The sequence below is a fragment of the Garra rufa genome, chromosome 18, assembly GCF_049309525.1.
Source record: "Garra rufa chromosome 18, GarRuf1.0, whole genome shotgun sequence".
NCBI lineage: Eukaryota > Metazoa > Chordata > Actinopteri > Cypriniformes > Cyprinidae > Garra > Garra rufa.
The window spans coordinates 39855926-39875053 of NC_133378.1; the positions used below are offsets into that span (position 1 = coordinate 39855926).

A 19128-nucleotide genomic window follows, 5' to 3' on the forward strand; every position below is an offset into this window, starting at 1 on the left:
GCGCCACCTTTACACGTTCCGCGGTGTGCGCTTTCAGTTGTGATTCACGTACATGCACGTAAATCGGTACACACATGTAACACACCAATACCTACAAAAAAGCCTCTTGGAGCAAAATCCGGAACCCAACAGGAAGTCGGTTAATATTAATATTCTCAACAAAATTTGTGTCATTTTTGCCATTTTCAGGCGTCGTACTTGAACGAACTCCTCCTAGAGGTTTATTCGGATCAACACCAAATTTTCAGAGTCTAGTCTAAAGCCCTTTGTGACGTTAAATTGTGAAGATCTAGAGTTTTTATCGGAGGGCGTGTCCATGGCGGCCTCGCAAATTTCGATGTTTCGCCATGAAAAAGGAAGTTGCTATAACTCAGGCATACAATGTCCGATCCGTCCCAAACTTCACATGTGTGATAACAATCCTGACCTGATGACATCTACATGCCCATATTCAGTTATAGTCATAGCGCCACCTGCAGGCAACAGGAAGTGTCATGCTGTACTCTGCAACAAACTCCTCCAAGAGATTTTATCAGATCAACACCAAAATCGGTCAGTCTAATAAAAAGGCTTTAGCGATATTAAATTGCGAAGATCTTGAGTTTTCGTTGAAGGGCGTGTCCGTGGCGGCCTGGCAAATTTCGAGGTCTCACCATGGATAATACACTTGTTATAACTCAGCCATAAAATGTCCGATTTGCCTCAAACTTCACATGTTCGATAAGAGTCCTGGCCTGAACCAATCTGAAGGCCAATATTCTATTATAATCACAGCGCCACCTGTTGGCAACAGGAAATTACTTGTATCAAACTCCTCCTAGAGATTTAATGATATCAACATTATATTTGGTCAGTCTGATCTAGAGGCCTTAAAGATGTTAAATTGCGAAGATCTTGAGTTTTCGTTAAAGGGCGTGTCTGTGGCTGCATGACAAAGTTTGATGTTTCGCCATGGACATAGAAGTTGTTATAACTCAGCCATAAAATGTCCGATCTGCCTCAAACTTCACAGGTTTGGTGAGAGTCCTGGCCTGAAGACACCTAAAGACCAATATTCAGATATTATCATAGTGCCACCTGTTGGCAGCAGGATATATCATATCTTTCACTAACTCAAACATACCAAGGTCAATCTGCACCAAACTTCATATGTTTGATGAAAGTGGTGGCCTGAACACATCTACATGTCAATAATCAGTTATAGGCATAGCGCCACCAGCTGGCAGCAGGAAATTTGGCACATTTAAGTGACTTTGACATATTTCTCCTATTTTTACTGTATTAAAAGCATACTACCCACCATTTGCTGTGTTCCTAAAGCCACCGGTCGGCGGTGAGCCCGTGTGCGAGGGCCCGTTCATCGCTGCTTGCAGCTTTAATTATTATTATTATTCTTCTCCAAAATGAATCGCATTTTTGAGGGCTTAGACATACCCGAAAACTCATGAAACTTCGCACACACATCAGACCTGGCGAAAATTTACGTCTGATATGGGTTGCAGAAGTGGGTGTGGCAAAATGGCTCGATAGCGCCACCTTTACACGTTCCGCGGTGTGCGCTTTCAGTTGTGATTCACGTACATGCACGAAAATCGGTACACACATGTAGCTCACCAATACCTACAAAAAAGCCTCTTGGAGCAAAATTTGACACCCAACAGGAAGTCGGTTATTTTTAATTTTCTTAGCAAAATTTGTGTAATTTTTGCCATTTTCAGGCGTCATACTTGAACGAACTCCTCCTAGAGATTTATTCGGATCAACGGCAAATTTGGTGAGTCTAATCTAAAGCCCTTTGTGACGTTAAATTGCGAAGATCTAGAGTTTTCATCGGAGGGCGTGTCCGTGGCGGCCTGGCAAATTTCGATGCTTCGCCATGAAAAAGGAAGTTGCTATAACTCAGGCATAAAATGCCCGATCTGCCCCAAACTTCACATGTGTGATAACACTCCTGACCTGATGACATCTACATGCCCATATTCAGTTTTCCTCATAGCGCCACCTGCTGGCACCAGGAAGTGTCATGCTGTACTCTGCAACAAACTCCTCCAAAAGATTTAATCAGATCAACACCAAAATCGGTCAGTCTAATAAAAAGGCTTTAGCGATGTTAAATTGCGAAGATCTTGAGTTTTCGTTGAAGGGTGTGTCCGTGGCGGCCTGGCAAATCTCGTGGTCTCGCCATGGATATAAAACTTGTTATAACTCAGCCATAAAATGTCCGATTTGCCTCAAACTTCACATGTTCGATAAGAGTCCTGGCCTGAACCAATCTGAAGGCCTATATTCTATTATAATCACAGCGCCACCTGTTGGCAATAGGAAATGACTTGTACCAAACTCCTCCTAGAGATTTAATGATATCAACATTATATTTGGTCAGTCTGATCTCGAGGCCTTAGAGATGTTAAATTGTGAAGATCTTGAGTTTTCGTTAAAGGGCGTGTCCATGGCGGCCTGACAAAGTTTGATGTTTCGCCATGGACATAAAAGTTGTTATAACTCAGCCATAAAATGTCCGATCTGCCTCAAACTTCACATGTTTGGTAAAAGTCCTGGCCTGAAGACATCTGAAGGCCAATATACAGATATTATTATAGCGCCACCTATTGGCAGCAGGATATATCATATCTTGCACTAACTCACACATACCAAGGTCAATCTGCACCAAACTTCATATGTTTGATCAAAGTGCTGGCCTGAACACATCTACATGTCAATAATCAGTTATAGGCATAGCGCCACCAGCTGGCAGCAGGAAGTTTGGCACATTTAAGTGACTTTGATCTATTTTTCCTACATTTACTGTATTAAAAGCATACTGCCCACCGTTTGCTGTGTTCCTAAAGCCACCGGTCGGCGGTGAGCCCGTGTGCGAGGGCCCGTTCATCGCTGCTTGCAGCTTTAATTAGGGCCCGAGCACTACAGTGCGAGGACCCTATTGGAATTGCTCCGTTTATTAGGGCCCGAGCACCGATGGTGTGAGGACCCTATTGAATCTGCTCCGTTTATTATTAGGGCCCGAGCCCAAAAGGGCGAAGGCCCTATTGTTCTTCTAAGGATTCTTATTTGTTTTTTTTTTTGTTTTTTTTCAACCGTTGGGGCACTTTTGGGGGCCTTAACATACTCAAAAACTCTTGAAAATTTGCACACACGTCGGAATCTGCCGTCGTCCGGACGCCACAGAGGCTGGGACCCGGGCGTGGTTCAGGGCCTCTACAGCGCCCCCTGGAACACAGTTTGAAAACTTGATGTACTGCGCACACATACTTGCGCGTATTGATATGAAACTCGGTACACATATAGAACTCATCGAGCTGAACAACTTTTGTACTCTATGTCATGGGCTCCACGCAACAGGAAGTGAGATATTTAGGGCTGTTTAAAAAGCGCATGCTCTGGAATTTAACGTACTCCTCCCAGGAATTCCATGGGATTGTCACCAAACTCGGTCAGCATGATCTCAAGACATTGGGGACGCTAAATTGCGAGGAGATTTTTGATATCTCGAACGGTTTGGCCGTGGCAAGGCGACAAAGTTATGGCGAGAAATGAGAAACAGGAAGTGTCTAATAACTGTTGGACACATTGCCTGATTCTGATGAAACTTCACCAGTTTGTTCGTTGTATGATGCCGATTCCATAAATGTGACTATTATGAGTCAAAGTTATAGCGCCACCAACTGGCAGCAGGAAACGTGTCATTTTCAAAATGCTTTGAAATCAGCCTCTTAATTTTACTCGATTTTCTTTAAACTTCATCAAAATCATGTCAAAACACGGCCGATAAGAATATGTAAAGGGGTCGATGATAAATCAAATGCTGTTGCCATGGCAACGTGTCAAACTTTAAAATTAGATTCCTGTCTTTTCGAGGCAGATAACATGCTTAGAATTTCATGAAACTCAACACACACATCAATATTAATGATAGTTAGACACTGGCAAAAGGTCATAAATGGGCGTGGAGCAGGCACTCTATAGCGCCATCTTTTGACAAAAGTTGGGGGGTTAGTTTTTCCTACAGTCACCAAACTCTGTACGTATATTGTTCTCATCAATCTGGACAACTTTCTAAATCAAACTCATTAGCTAAGACCAACAGGAAGCCGGCTATTTTTATTTGAATGTGGATTTTTGGAAAAATCAGGCTGTAAGCAAATTCGCACTCCTTTTAAGAACAACAAGGTATTCACACCAAACTTTTTTAACATGAAGAGAAGATTCTGAAAATGTTAAATTGCGAGCGGATTTGGGATATCTTGAACGGTGTTGACGTGGTGATTTTTTAAAGATGTAGTAAAAAACATAACCGTAATTTTTTAATATCTTTAAAGTGCAGCATCCAAACTCTTTAAAACTTTTTTCACACAGAGATCTTATCATTCTGAGCAAGTGGTGTAAATATCAATTTTATACAAGCTTCTATGAATTAAAGAAAATTAAAAAAAGAAATTAGAAATCTGCTGTCACTCTGCCTGTGCCTGTCTGTGTTCAGTCACCATTGAGTCACTGAAGAGTGACTGAAGGGGGGAGGGGTGTAAGGGAGAGAGACCAGTGGAACATGCTGTTTTGCTTAAGACCATCTTTGAGGAAGATGCACATTGCTGTAGCGTAATCGACATAAATATGTCTGATATTTTGAGAAAATATAAAGGGTCATTAAATCTTTCATTGTTTGTATTTTGCAGTTGTTGTTTTTTATTTATTTTTACTGAACTGTACCATGAACTTGTCCTATTCAGTCACATAGCAAAAGATTAAGAAAAATACAACTTTTAAGCATGAGTGATTTATCTTCATTGTAGACAATATTTTCATTGTGTTATTTATTGAATATAAAATAATAATTAAAAATTTCAAGACAAACTTTGACAACAAAACAAACTTTGCTGTTATCTGTTCAAAACATCCGAAAACCATCATTTGAAGATCAGTTTTATATATATATCGCCCCATTAAAACACTCAACTTGATTTTTAAAGATATTTTGAAAGAATTAAGCGTTTATAGAGCACTTTATTGTGTATTGCTGTACACCCACATGAACTGTGTTCATGTTCATGTTAATTCACAGTACATAAACTAAAAGATACTAATTTACCTTTAAACAATATATGAATACTTTTTTTTAGCTTAATATTAATTAACATTAATAAATGCTATTTAATTATTGTTCACGTTAACTAATATAGTTAATGTTAACAAATGAAACTGGATGGCAACATTTTATATATTGTGTGTATGTGTCTCTGTGTTGATTTTAAAGTGTAACCCTTTCAATTCAGTAAACTTAAAATCCAAACTAGCAGAGGGTTACTGTGAATGCATTTGCCAACTGTGCACCGTTTTCCTAATTGATTCTTAGTTATGTAGCGCTTAAGAGTGATGTCTTATAACAGGAGTCACCGGCAAAGCAATATCCACATACAAATTGTACAGATAGGTAACGATTTAAGCAGAAGTGGTGAATGTAATGCAAGCACTAATAACATTTTGTTATCATCATGAATTACATGTTCTTATCATCATCATCAGAATATAGGGAAAATGTTCACATTTGGTTCACAGTTGGCATTATCTGAAGTCCTTGCAGGGGATTAGGTTTATAGCAAACTCCTCCTAGACATTTAATGAAATCAACATCATATTTGGTCAGTCTGATCTAGAGGCCTTAGAGATGTTAAATTGTGAAGATCTTGAGTTTCAGTAAAGGGCATGTCCGTGGCGGCCTGACAAAGTTTGATGTTTCGCCATGGACATAGGTGTAATAACTCAGCCATAAAATGTCTGATCTGCCTCAAACTTCAGAGGTTTGGTAAGAGTCCTGGCCTGAAGACACCTAAAGGCCAATATTCAGATATTATCATAGCGCCACCTGTTGACACCAAGATATATCATATCTTTCACTAACTCAAACATACCAAGGTCAATCTGCACCAAGCTTCATATGTTTGATAATAGTGCTGGCCTGAACACATCTACATGCCAATAATCAGTTATAGGCATAGCGCCACCAGCTGCCAATGGGAAGTTTGGCACATTTTGGACTTATGACATATTTCTCATATATTTACTGTATTAAAAGCATACTGCCCACCGTTTGCTGTTTTCCTAAAGCCACTGGTCGGCGTTGAGCCCGGGTGCGAGGGCCCGTTCATCGCTGCTTGCAGCTTTAATTATTATTATTAGGGCCCGAGCACCGATGGTGTGAGGACCCTATTGAATCTGCTCCGTTTATTATTATTATTATTATTATTATTATTCTTCTTCTTCTCCAAAGTGAATCGCATTTTAGAGGACCTAAGCATTCCCGAAAACTCACAAAACTTTGCACACACATCAAACCTGGCGAAAATTTACGTCTGATTTGGGTTTCAGAAGTGGGTGTGGCAAAATGGCTCGACAGCGCCACCTTTAGACGTTCAGCGGTGTGCGCTTTCAGCTGTGATTCACGTACATGCACGGAAATCGGTACACACATGTAACACACCAAAACCTACAAAAAAGCCTCTTGGAGCAAAATCCGGAACCCAACAGGAAGTCGGTTAATATTAATATTCTCAACAAAATTTGTGTCATTTTTGCCTTTTTCAGGTGTCGTACTTGAACGAACTCCTCCTACAGATTTATTCGGATCAACGCCAAATTTGCTGAGTCTAGTCTAAAGCCCTTTGTGACGTTAAATTGTGAAGATCTAGAGTTTTCATCGGAGGGCGTGTCCGTGGCGGCCTCGCAAATTTCGATGTTTCGCCATGAAAAAGGAAGTTGCTATAACTCAGGCATACAATGTCCTATCTGTCCCAAACTTCACATGTGTGATAACACTCCTGACCTGAAGACATCTACATGCCCATATTCAGTTATAGTCATAGCGCCACCTGCAGGCAACAGGAAGTGTCATGCTGTACTCTACAACCAACTCCTCCTAGAGATTTATTCAGATCAACACCAAAATCGGTCAGTCTAATATAAAGGCCGTAGCGATGTTAAATTGTGAAGATCTTGAGTTTTCGGTAAAGGGCGTGTCCGTGGCGGCCTGACAAATTTCGAGGTCTCGCCATGGATATAAAACTTGTTATAACTCAGCCATAAAATGTCCGATTTGCCTCAAACTTCACATATTAGATAAGAGTCCTGGCCTGAACACATCTGAAGGCCAATATTCTATTATAATCACAGCGCCACCTGTTGGCAGCAAGATATATCATATCTTTCACTAACTCAAACATACCAAGGTCAATCTGCACCAAACTTCATATGTTTGATGAAAGTGGTGGCCTGAACACATCTACATGCCAATAATCAGTTATAGGCATAGCGCCACCAGCTGGCAGCAGGAAATTTGGCACATTTAAGTGACTTTGACATATTTCTCCTATTTTTACTGTATTAAAAGCATACTACCCACCATTTGCTGTGTTCCTAAAGCCACCGGTCGGCGGTGAGCCCGTGTGCGAGGGCCCGTTCATCGCTGCTTGCAGCTTTAATTATTATTATTCTTCTTCTTCTCCAAAGTGAATCGCATTTTAGAGGACCTAAACATTCCCGAAAACTCACAAAACTTTGCACACACATCAAACCTGGCGAAAATTTACGTCTGATTTGGGTTTCAGAATTGGGTGTGGCAAAATGGCTCGACAGCGCCACCTTTAGACGTTCAGCGGTGTGCGCTTTCAGCTGTGATTCACGTACATGCACGGAAATCGGTACACACATGTAACACACCAAAACCTACAAAAAAGCCTCTTGGAGCAAAATCCGGAACCCAACAGGAAGTCGGTTAATATTAATATTCTCAACAAAATTTGTGTCATTTTTGCCTTTTTCAGGTGTCGTACTTGAACGAACTCCTCCTACAGATTTATTCGGATCAACGCCAAATTTGCTGAGTCTAGTCTAAAGCCCTTTGTGACGTTAAATTGTGAAGATCTAGAGTTTTCATCGGAGGGCGTGTCCGTGGCGGCCTCGCAAATTTCGATGTTTCGCCATGAAAAAGGAAGTTGCTATAACTCAGGCATACAATGTCCTATCTGTCCCAAACTTCACATGTGTGATAACACTCCTGACCTGAAGACATCTACATGCCCATATTCAGTTATAGTCATAGCGCCACCTGCAGGCAACAGGAAGTGTCATGCTGTACTCTACAACCAACTCCAACTAGAGATTTATTCAGATCAACACCAAAATCGGTCAGTCTAATATAAAGGCCATAGCGATGATAAATTGTGAAGATCTTGAGTTTTCGGTAAAGGGCGTGTCCGTGGCGGCCTGACAAATTTCGAGGTATCGCCATGGATATAAAACTTGTTATAACTCAGCCATAAAATGTCCGATTTGCCTCAAACTTCACATATTAGATAAGAGTCCTGGCCTGAACACATCTGAAGGCCAATATTCTATTATAATCACAGCGCCACCTGTTGGCAACAGGAAATGACTTGTATCAAACTCCTCCTAGAGATTTAATGATATCAACATTATATTTGGTCATTCTGATCTAGAGGCCTTAGAGATGTTAAATTGCGAAGATCTTGAGTTTTCGTTAAAGGGCGTGTCTGTGGCGGCGTGACAAAGTTTGATGTTTCGCCATGGACATAGAAGTTGTTATAACTCAGCCATAAAATGTCCGATCTGCCTCAAACTTCACAGGTTTGGTAAGAGTCCTGGCCTGAAGACACCTAAAGGCCAATATACAGATATTATTATAGCGCCACCTATTGGCAGCAGGATATATCATATATTGCACTAACTCACACATACCAAGGTCAATCTGCACCAAACTTGATATGTTTGATCAAAGTGCTGGCCTGAACACATCTACATGTCAATAATCAGTTATAGGCATAGCGCCACCAGCTGGCAGCAGGAAGTTTGGCACATTTAAGTGACTTTGATCTATTTTTCCTACATTTACTGTATTAAAAGCATACTGCCCACCGTTTGCTGTGTTCCTAAAGCCACCGGTCGGCGGTGAGCCCGTGTGCGAGGGCCCGTTCATCGCTGCTTGCAGCTTTAATTATTATTCTTCTTCTTCTCCAAAATGAAAAGTCTTTTTGAGGGCCTAAACATGCCCGAAAACTCACGAAACTTTGCACACGCATCAGACCTGGCGAAAATTTACATCTGATATGGTTTTCAAAAGTGGGTGTGGCAAAATGGCTCGATAGCCCCACCTATAAAATTTCAACGGAGTGCGCCTCGAGCTACGTTTCACGTACATGTACGAAACTCGGTACACATATGTAACACACCAATACCTACAAAAAAGTCTCCTGGTGCAACATCCGAAACCCAACAGGAAGTCCGTTATATTGAATTTCCTGTACGATTTTTGTGCAGTTTTTGCCATTTTCAGGCCTCGTACTTTAACGAACTCCTCCTACAGTTTTTATCCGATCATCTTCAAATTTGCTGAGTGTCATCATAAGGCCTTCGCGATGTTAAATTGCGAAGCTTTGGAGTTTTCATCGATGGGCGTGTCCGTGGCGGCCTGACAAACTTTGATGTTTCGCCATGAAAAAGGAAGTTGCTATAACTCAGGCATACGATGTCCGATCTGCCTCAAACTTCACATGTTTGATGACAGTCCAGTCCTGAACACATGTCAGTGCCCAAATTCAGTTATAGTCATAGCGCCACCTGCTGACAACAGGAAATGACATGTTTAACACTGTTACGGACTCTTAGCAACATATTGAAAAGCGTTAACAAGTCGTAAATAGGCTAGCAACATGCTACAAACATGCTAAAACATGCTAGCAACACTTAGCTAAGAGCTAAAGCATGCTATTAATAAAAATACAAAAGGAAATTGCTGTAACTCATGTATATACTGTTGAATCTGACCCAAACTTAATATTCAACATGCTACAAAAATAATAAAGCATGCTAGCAACACTTAGCTAATATGCTAAAGCATGCTAATAATACAATAAAACAGGAAGTTACTCTAACTCAGGCATACCATGTCCAATCAGCCCCAAACTTAACATGTTTGATAAGAATCCTGGCCTAAACACACGCCCATGCCTGTATTCAGTTATAGTCATAGCGCCACCAGCTGGTAACAGGAAGCCATATGTTTAATACTGTTGTGGATGACTAGCAACATTTAAAAAAAAATCAACAACTGTTAAAAAGGGTAGAAACATGCTAGAAACATGCTATAACATGTTAGCAACATTTAGCTAAGTGCTAAAGCATGCTCTTAATGCAATGAAACAGGAAGTTACTGTAACTCAGGCATGCAATGTCCAATCAGCCCCAAACTTCACATGTTTGATAACAGTCGTGACCTGAAGATGTCTACATGCCAATATTCAGTTATAGTTATAGCACCACCTACTGTCAACAGGAAGTGACATGTTTAACAATGTGACACACTATTAACAACACACTAAAAAAGCCATTGAGTGCTAAACTAGTTTAAAACGTACTCAAACATGCTAGCAACACTTACTTAGTGCTAAAGCATGTTGTTAAAGACATAAAACAGGAAGTTACTGTAACTCAGGCATGCAATGTCCAATCAGCCCCAAACTTCACATGTTTGATAAGACTCCTGGCCTGAAGATATATACATGCAGTTATAGTCACAGCGCCACCTGCTGACAACAGGAAGTGACGTTTAATGGTGTTACGGACTCCTAGCAACATAATAAAAAGCGTCAGCAAGTTTTAAATAGGCTAGCATCATGCTAGAATCATGTTAAAACATGCTAGCAACACTTAGCTGAGAGCTAAAGCATGATATTAATACAAAGAAAAATAAGTGTAACTCATGCATACAATGTCCAATCTGACCCAAGCTTAATATGTTTGATAAGAGTCCTGGTCTGAACACAAGCCCATGCCCATATTCAGTTATAGTGATAGTGCCACCTGCTGGCAACAGGAAGTCACATGTTTAATACTGTTGTGGATGCCAAGCAACATTTTAAAAATATCAACAAGTGTTAAATAGGGTAGCAACATGCTAGAAACATGCTATAACATGTTAGCAACATTTAGCTAAGTGCTAAAGCATGCTCTTAATGCAATGAAACAGGAAGTTACTGTAACTCAGGCATGCAATGTCCAATCAGCCCCAAACTTCACATGTTTGATAAGAGTCCTGGCCTGAAGATATATACATGCCCATATTCAGCTATAGTCATAGCGCCACCAGCTGGTAATAGGAAGCCACATATTTAATACTGTTGTGGATGCCTAGCAACATTTTAAAAATATCAACAAGTGTTAAAATAGGGTAGCAACATGTTAGAAACATGTTAGCAACATTTAGCTAAGTGCTAAAGCATACTCTTAATGCAATGAAACAGGAAGTTACTGTAACTCAGGCATGCAATGTCCAATCAGCCCCAAACTTAATATGTTTGATAAGAGTCCTGGCCTGAATACATTTACATGCCAATATTTAGTTATAGTCATAGCGCCACCAGCTGGCAGAAGGAAGATTGGCACATATCAATGACTTTGACATATTCCTACTACATTTTCTGTGTTAATAGCATAGTGCCCACCGTTCGCCACCAATCGGCGGTGAGCCCGAGTGCGAGGGCCCTACCATCGCTGCTTGCAGCTTTAATTAGGGCCCGAGCACCGATGGTGTGAGGACCCTATTGGATCTGCTCCGTTTCTTATTAGGGCCCGAGCACCGATGGTGTGAGGACCCTATTGGATCTGCTTCGTTTATTATTATTATTATTATTATTATTCTTCTCCAAAATGAATCGCATTTTTGAGGGCTTAGACATACCCGAAAACTCATGAAACTTCGCACACACATCAGACCTGGCGAAAATTTACGTCTGATATGGGTTGCAGAAGTGGGTGTGGCAAAATGGCTCGATAGCGCCACCTTTACACGTTCCGCGGTGTGCGCTTTCAGTTGTGATTCACGTACATGCACGAAAATCGGTACACACATCTAGCTCACCAATACCTACAAAAAAGCCTCTTGGAGCAAAATTTGACACCCAACAGGAAGTCGGTTATTTTTAATTTTCTTAGCAAAATTTGTGTAATTTTTGCCATTTTCAGGCGTCATACTTGAACGAACTCCTCCTAGAGATTTATTCGGATCAACGGCAAATTTGGTGAGTCTAATCTAAAGCCCTTTGTGACGTTAAATTGCGAAGATCTAGAGTTTTCATCGGAGGGCGTGTCCGTGGCGGCCTGGCAAATTTCGATGCTTCGCCATGAAAAAGGAAGTTGCTATAACTCAGGCATAAAATGCCCGATCTGCCCCAAATTTCACATGTGTGATAACACTCCTGACCTGATGACATCTACATGCCCATATTCAGTTTTACTCATAGCGCCACCTGCTGGCACCAGGAAGTGTCATGCTGTACTCTGCAACAAACTCCTCCAAAAGATTTAATCAGATCAACACCAAAATCTGTCAGTCTAATATAAAGGCCTTAATGATGTTAAATTGCGAAGATCTTGAGTTTTCGTTGAAGGGTGTGTCCGTGGCGACCTGGCAAATTTCGTGGTCTCGCCATGGATATAAAACTTGTTATAACTCAGCCATAAAATGTCCGATTTGCCTCAAACTTCACATGTTCGATAAGAGTCCTGGCCTGAACCAATCTGAAGGCCTATATTCTATTATAATCACAGCGCCACCTGTTGGCAATAGGAAATGACTTGTACCAAACTCCTCCTAGAGATTTAATGATATCAACATTATATTTGGTCAGTCTGATCTCGAGGCCTTAGAGATGTTAAATTGTGAAGATCTTGAGTTTTCGTTAAAGGGCGTGTCCATGGCGGCCTGACAAAGTTTGATGTTTCGCCATGGACATAAAAGTTGTTATAACTCAGCCATAAAATGTCCGATCTGCCTCAAACTTCACATGTTTGGTAAAAGTCCTGGCCTGAAGACATCTAAAGGCCAATATACAGATATCATTATAGCGCCACCTATTGGCAGCAGGATATATCATATCTTGCACTAACTCACACATACCAAGGTCAATCTGCACCAAACTTCATATGTTTGATCAAAGTGCTGGCCTGAACACATCTACATGCCAATAATCAGTTATAGGCATAGCGCCACCAGCTGGCAGCAGGAAGTTTGGCACATTTAAGTGACTTTGATCTATTTTTCCTAAATTTACTGTATTAAAAGCATACTGCCCACCGTTTGCTGTGTTCCTAAAGCCACCGGTCGGCGGTGAGCCCGTGTGCGAGGGCCCATTCATCGCTGCTTGCAGCTTTAATTATTATTATTCTTCTTCTCCGGAATGAATCGCATTTTTGAGGGCCTAAACATACCCGAAAACTCATGAAACTTTGCACACACATCGAACCTGGCGAAAATGGACATCTGATATGGGTTGCAGAAGTGGGTGTGGCAAAATGGCTCAATAGCGCCACCTTTACAAGTTCCGCGGTGTGCGCATTCAGCTGTGATTCACGTACATGCACGCAAATCGGTACACACATGTAACTCACCAATACCTACAAAAAAGCCTCCTGGGACAAAATCCGAAACCCAACAGGAAGTCGGTTATTATTAATTTTCTTAGCAAAATTTGTGTCATTTTTGCCATTTTCAGGCGTCATACTTGAACGAACTCCTCCTAGAGATTTATTCGGATCAACACCAAATTTGGTGAGTCTAATCTAAAGCCCTTTGTGACGTTAAATTGCGAAGATCTAGAGTTTTCATCAGAGGGCGTGTCCGTGGCGGCCTCGCAAATTTCGATGTTTCGCCATGAAAAAGGAAGCTGCTATAACTCAGGCATAAAATGCCCGATCTGCCCCAAACTTCACATGTGTGATAACACTCCTGACCTGAAGACATTTACATGCCCATATTCAGTTTTACTCATAGCGCCACCTGCAGGCACCAGGAAGTGTCATGCTGTACTCTGCAACAAATTCCTCCTGGAGATTTAATCAGATCAACACCAAAATCGGTCAGTCTAATAAAAAGGCTTTAGCGATGTTAAATTGCGAAGATCTTGAGTTTTCGTTGAAGGGCGTGTCCGTGGCGGCCTGGCAAATTTCGTGGTCTCGCCATGGATATAAATCTTGTTATAACTCAGCCATAAAATGTCCGATTTGCCTCAAACTTCACATGTTCGATAAGAGTCCTGGCCTGAACCAATCTGAAGGCCTATATTCTATTATAATCACAGCGCCACCTGTTGGCAACAGGAAATGACTTGTACCAAACTCCTCCTAGAGATTTAATGATATCAACATTATATTTGGTCAGTCTGATCTCGAGGCCTTAGAGATGTTAAATTGTGAAGATCTTGAGTTTTCGTTAAAGGGCGTGTCCGTGGCGGCCTGACAAAGTTTGATGTTTCGCCATGGACATAAAAGTTGTTATAACTCAGCCATAAAATGTCCGATCTGCCTCAAACTTCACATGTTTGGTAAGAGTCCTGGCCTGAAGACATCTAAAGGCCAATATAAAGATATTATTATAGTGCCACCTATTGGCAGCAGGATATATCATATCTTGCACTAACTCACACATACCAAGGTCAATCTGCACCAAACTTCATATGTTTGATGAAAGTGCTGGCCTGAACACATCTACATGCCAATAATCAGTTATAGGCATAGCGCCACCAGCTGGCAGCAGGAAGTTTGGCATATTTAAGTGACTTTGATCTATTTTTCCTACATTTAATGTATTAAAAGCATACTGCCCACCGTTTGCTGTGTTCCTAAAGCCACCGGTCGGCGGTGAGCCCGTGTGCGAGGGCCCGTTCATCGCTGCTTGCAGCTTTAATTATTATTATTATTCTTCTTATCCGGAATGAATCGCATTTTTGAGGGCCTAAACATACCCGAAAACTAACGAAACTTTGCACACACATCAGACCTGGCGAAAATGGACGTCTGATATGGGTTGCAGAAGTGGGTGTGGCAAAATGGCTCAATAGCGCCACCTTTACACGTTCCGCGGTGTGCGCATTCAGCTGTGATTATCGTACATGCACAAAAATCGGTACACACATGTAACTCACCAATACCTACAAAAAAGCCTCTTAAGATAAAATCCGAAACCCAACAGGAAGTCGGTTATTATTAATTTTCTCAGCAAAATTTGTGTCATTTTTGCCATTTTCAGGTGTCATACTTGAACGAACTCCTCCTAGAGATTTATTCCGATCAACACCAAATTTGGTGAGTCTAATCTAAAGCCCTTTGTGACGTTAAATTGTGAAGATCTAGAGTTTTCATCGGAGGGCGTGTCCGTGGCAGCCTCGCAAATTTCGATGTTTCGCCATGAAAAAGGAAGTTGCTATAACTTAGGCATAAAATGTCCGATCTGTCCCAAACTTCACATGTGTGATAACACTCCTGACCTGAAGACATCTACATGCCCATATTCAGTTATAGTCATAGCGCCACCTGCAGGCAACAGGAAGTGTCATGCTGTACTCTACAACCAACTCCTCCTAGAGATTTATACAGATCAACACCAAAATCGGTCAGTCTAATATAAAGGCCTTGGCGATGTTAAATTGCGAAGATCTTGAGTTTTCGGTAAAGGGCGTTTCCGTGGCGGCCTGACAAATTTCGAGGTCTCGCCATGGATAAAAAACTTGTTATAACTCAGCCATAAAATGTCCGATTTGCCTCAAACTTCACATATTCAATAAGAGTCCTGGCCTGAACAAATCTGAAGGCCAATATTCTATTATAATCACAGCGCCACCTGTTGGCAACAGGAAATGACTTGTATCAAACTCCTCCTAGAGATTTAATGATATCAACATTATATTTGGTCATTCTGATCTAGAGGCCTTAGAGATGTTAAATTGCGAAGATCTTGAGTTTTCGTTAAAGGGCGTGTCTGTGGCGGCCTGACAAAGTTTGATGTTTCGCCATGGACATAGAAGTTGTTATAACTCAGCCATAAAATGTCCGATCTGCCTCAAACTTCACAGGTTTGGTAAGAGTCCTGGCCTGAAGACACCTAAAGGCCAATATTCAGATATTATCATAGCGCCACCTGTTGGCAGCAGGATATATCATATCTTTCACTAACTCAATCAAACCAAGGTCAATCTGCACCAAACTTCATATGTTTGATGAAAGTGGTGGCCTGAACACATCTACATGCCAATAATCAGTTATATGCATAGCACCACCAGCTGGCAGCAGGAAATGTGGCACATTTAAGTGACTTTGACATATTTCTCCTATATTTACTGTATTAAAAGCATACTACCCACCATTTGCTGTGTTCCTAAAGCCACCGGTCGGCGGTGAGCCCGTGTGCGAGGGCCCGTTCATCGCTGCTTGCAGCTTTAATTCTCGTAGTCTTTCGACTTTATTCTTGAAATATTCTGACTTTATTCTCGTAGTATTTCGACTTTATTCTCATAGTATTTTGACTTTATTCTTGAAATATTCTGACTTTATTCTTGAAATATTCCGACTTTATTCTTGAAATATTCTGACTTTATTCTCGTAGTATTTCGACTTTATTCTCATAGTATTTTGACTTTATTCTTGAAATATTCCGACTTTATTCTTGAAATATTCCGACTTTATTCTTGTAGTATTTCGACTTTATTCTCGTAGTATTTCGACTTTATTCTCGTAGTATTTCGACTTTATTCTCGTAGTATTTCGACTTTATTCTCATAGTATTTTGTCTTTATTCTCTTAAATCTAATCTAAGTAATATATTTGAGTAAAATCAATTCATAAATGACACAATCTCAATTCACATCTGAAATAAATGTCTGTAAGGGGAACGATTATGAGCATTAACAGCAGAAGCTGTTCAATCATGGCAGTGATTTCCAATTTTGTGCATGTAGGTTTGCAGAAGGTTCCTGAGAGAGTGTCTGGACCGCCGAAAGCCTCCGTTTGGGACGGTGAGCAGCGTTGTTTTGCTCATGATCATCTACACCACCTTCTGCGACACCTTCTCCAACTCCAACATAGAGCTGGACCATCTGAGCCTGCTCATCGTCGTCTTCATCAGTGAGTGTTTTGTTTTCAGTGCAAGAAACATATTTGCTTTAAGCCTATGAAGTTATATCAGTAATACTGCTTTGTTTTTTCCTCATTTTCAGTATTTTCTATTCAGTTGAGCTTCATGGCCCTGATATTTTTCTTGTCTACAAGGTGAGAAACTTGTTTTCTGTTATTGTGGGTCTTTCCTTGACTTCTGTTGGTTTAGACATCATTCGTCGGTATTAGTGTAAAGCTGTTTGTTTCAGGCTTTTGTTTCATTTTGGGCACATTTGATTGACTAAACCTGATCCGCATACTCTTTGATGTGTGAAGGACCACAACACCAGTGTTTAATCTGTTTATACTTGCGTGATGTTTGCAGAAAGTCTTCTGGTTTCACTGCAGCTGATTCGGTTGCCATCATGTTTTGTGCGACTCATAAATCCCTCACTTTAGGTAAAACACATGTATGTCTGAGTAAAGCAAATATGAATCACTTTCTACCTTCTCTAGCTGAAAACTCTGGTTTGATGTGTGTTTGTGTAGGTATTCCCATGCTGAAGATCGTGTTTGAGGGTTATGAGCATTTGTCTCTCATATCAGTGCCTCTGTTGATCTATCATCCTGCTCAGATCCTGCTGGGCAGCATCTTACTGCCCTCCATTAAAACATGGATGAGTGGCAGACAGAAGGTAATGCACACACCAATTTAATCAAAATGTACAGCAATGTATATAAAAATAAGTGTGAGAAAATGCAAACGGTACTTGAACTTAAAACTTGAACTTAAATCTGTTTTCCTAAGAGTTTTAGTTCTACGTTAAAAAATAAAAGAGATAATAAAGTCGAAATACTATGAGAATAAAGTCAAAATACTATGAGAATAAATAATTTGACTTTATTCTAGTAGTTTTTCGACTTTGTTCTATTAGTTTTTCGATTTTGTTCTATTAGTTTTTTGACTTTGTTCGTGTAGTATTACAACTGTATTCTCGTAGTATTCTGACTGTATTCTCGTAGTATTCCGACTGTTATTCTCGTAGTATTCCGACTGTTATTCTCGTAGTATTCCGACTGTATTCTCGTAGTATTCCGACTGTTATTCTCGTAGTATTTTGACTGTATTCTTGTAGTATTTCGACTGTATTCTCGTAGTATTCCGACTGTATTCTCCTAGTATTCCGACTGTTGTCTCGTAGTATTCCGACTGTTATATTCGTAGTATTCCGACTGTTATTCTCGTAGAATTCCGACTGTTATTCTCGTAGAATTCCGACTGTTATTCTCGTAGTATTTTGACTGTATTCTTGTAGTATTTCGACTGTATTCTCGTAGTATTTCGACTGTATTCTCGTAGTATTTCGACTGTATTCTCGTAGTATTTCGACTGTATTCTCGTAGTATTCTGTTATTCTCGTAGAATTCCGACTGTTATTCTCGTATTCCGACTGTATTCTCGTAGTATTCCGACTGTATTCTCGTAGTATTCCGACTGTTATTCTCGTAGTATTCCGACTGTTATTCTCGTAGTATTTCGACTGTTATTCTCGTAGTATTTTGACTGTATTCTTGTAGTATTTCGACTGTATTCTCGTAGTATTCCGACTGTATTCTCCTAGTATTTCGACTGTATTCTCGTAGTATTCCGACTGTTATTCTCGTAGTATTCCGACTGTTGTCTCGTAGTATTCCGACTGTTATATTCGTAGTATTCCGACTGTTATTCTCGTAGAATTCCGACTGTTATTCTCGTAGTATTTTGACTGTTATTCTCGTAGTATTTTGACTGTATTCTTGTAGTATTTCGACTGTTATTCTCGTAGTATTTTGACTGTATTCTTGTAGTATTCCGACTGTTATTCTCGTAGAATTCCGACTGTTATTCTCGTAGTATTTTGACTGTTATTCTCGTAGTATTTTGACTGTATTCTCGTAGTATTTCGACTGTATTCTCGTAGTATTTCGACTGTATTCTCGTAGTATTCTGTTATTCTCGTAGAATTCCGACTGTTATTCTCGTATTCCGACTGTATTCTCGTAGTATTCGACTGTTATTCTCGTAGTATTCCGACTGTTATTCTCGTAGTATTCCGACTGTTGTCTCGTAGTATTCCGACTGTATTCTCGTAGTATTTTAACTTTAATCTCGTAATGTTAGATTTGGGGGTTTTTTTA

At 40.4% G+C, this 19128-nt stretch overlaps 1 protein-coding gene across 1 annotated transcript in view; it reads left to right on the top strand.

Moving 5' to 3' along the window:
• The window catches only part of slc10a7 (solute carrier family 10 member 7), a 91761-nt gene that overhangs the window by 71954 nt on the left and 679 nt on the right, over positions 1–19128 (top strand). The window contains exons 8-11 of the mRNA XM_073823485.1: positions 16815–16980; positions 17073–17124; positions 17336–17409; positions 17500–17645. Coding sequence (XP_073679586.1) covers positions 16815–16980; positions 17073–17124; positions 17336–17409; positions 17500–17645 — 438 coding nt within the window. The remainder of the gene's footprint in view (positions 1–16814; positions 16981–17072; positions 17125–17335; positions 17410–17499; positions 17646–19128) is intronic.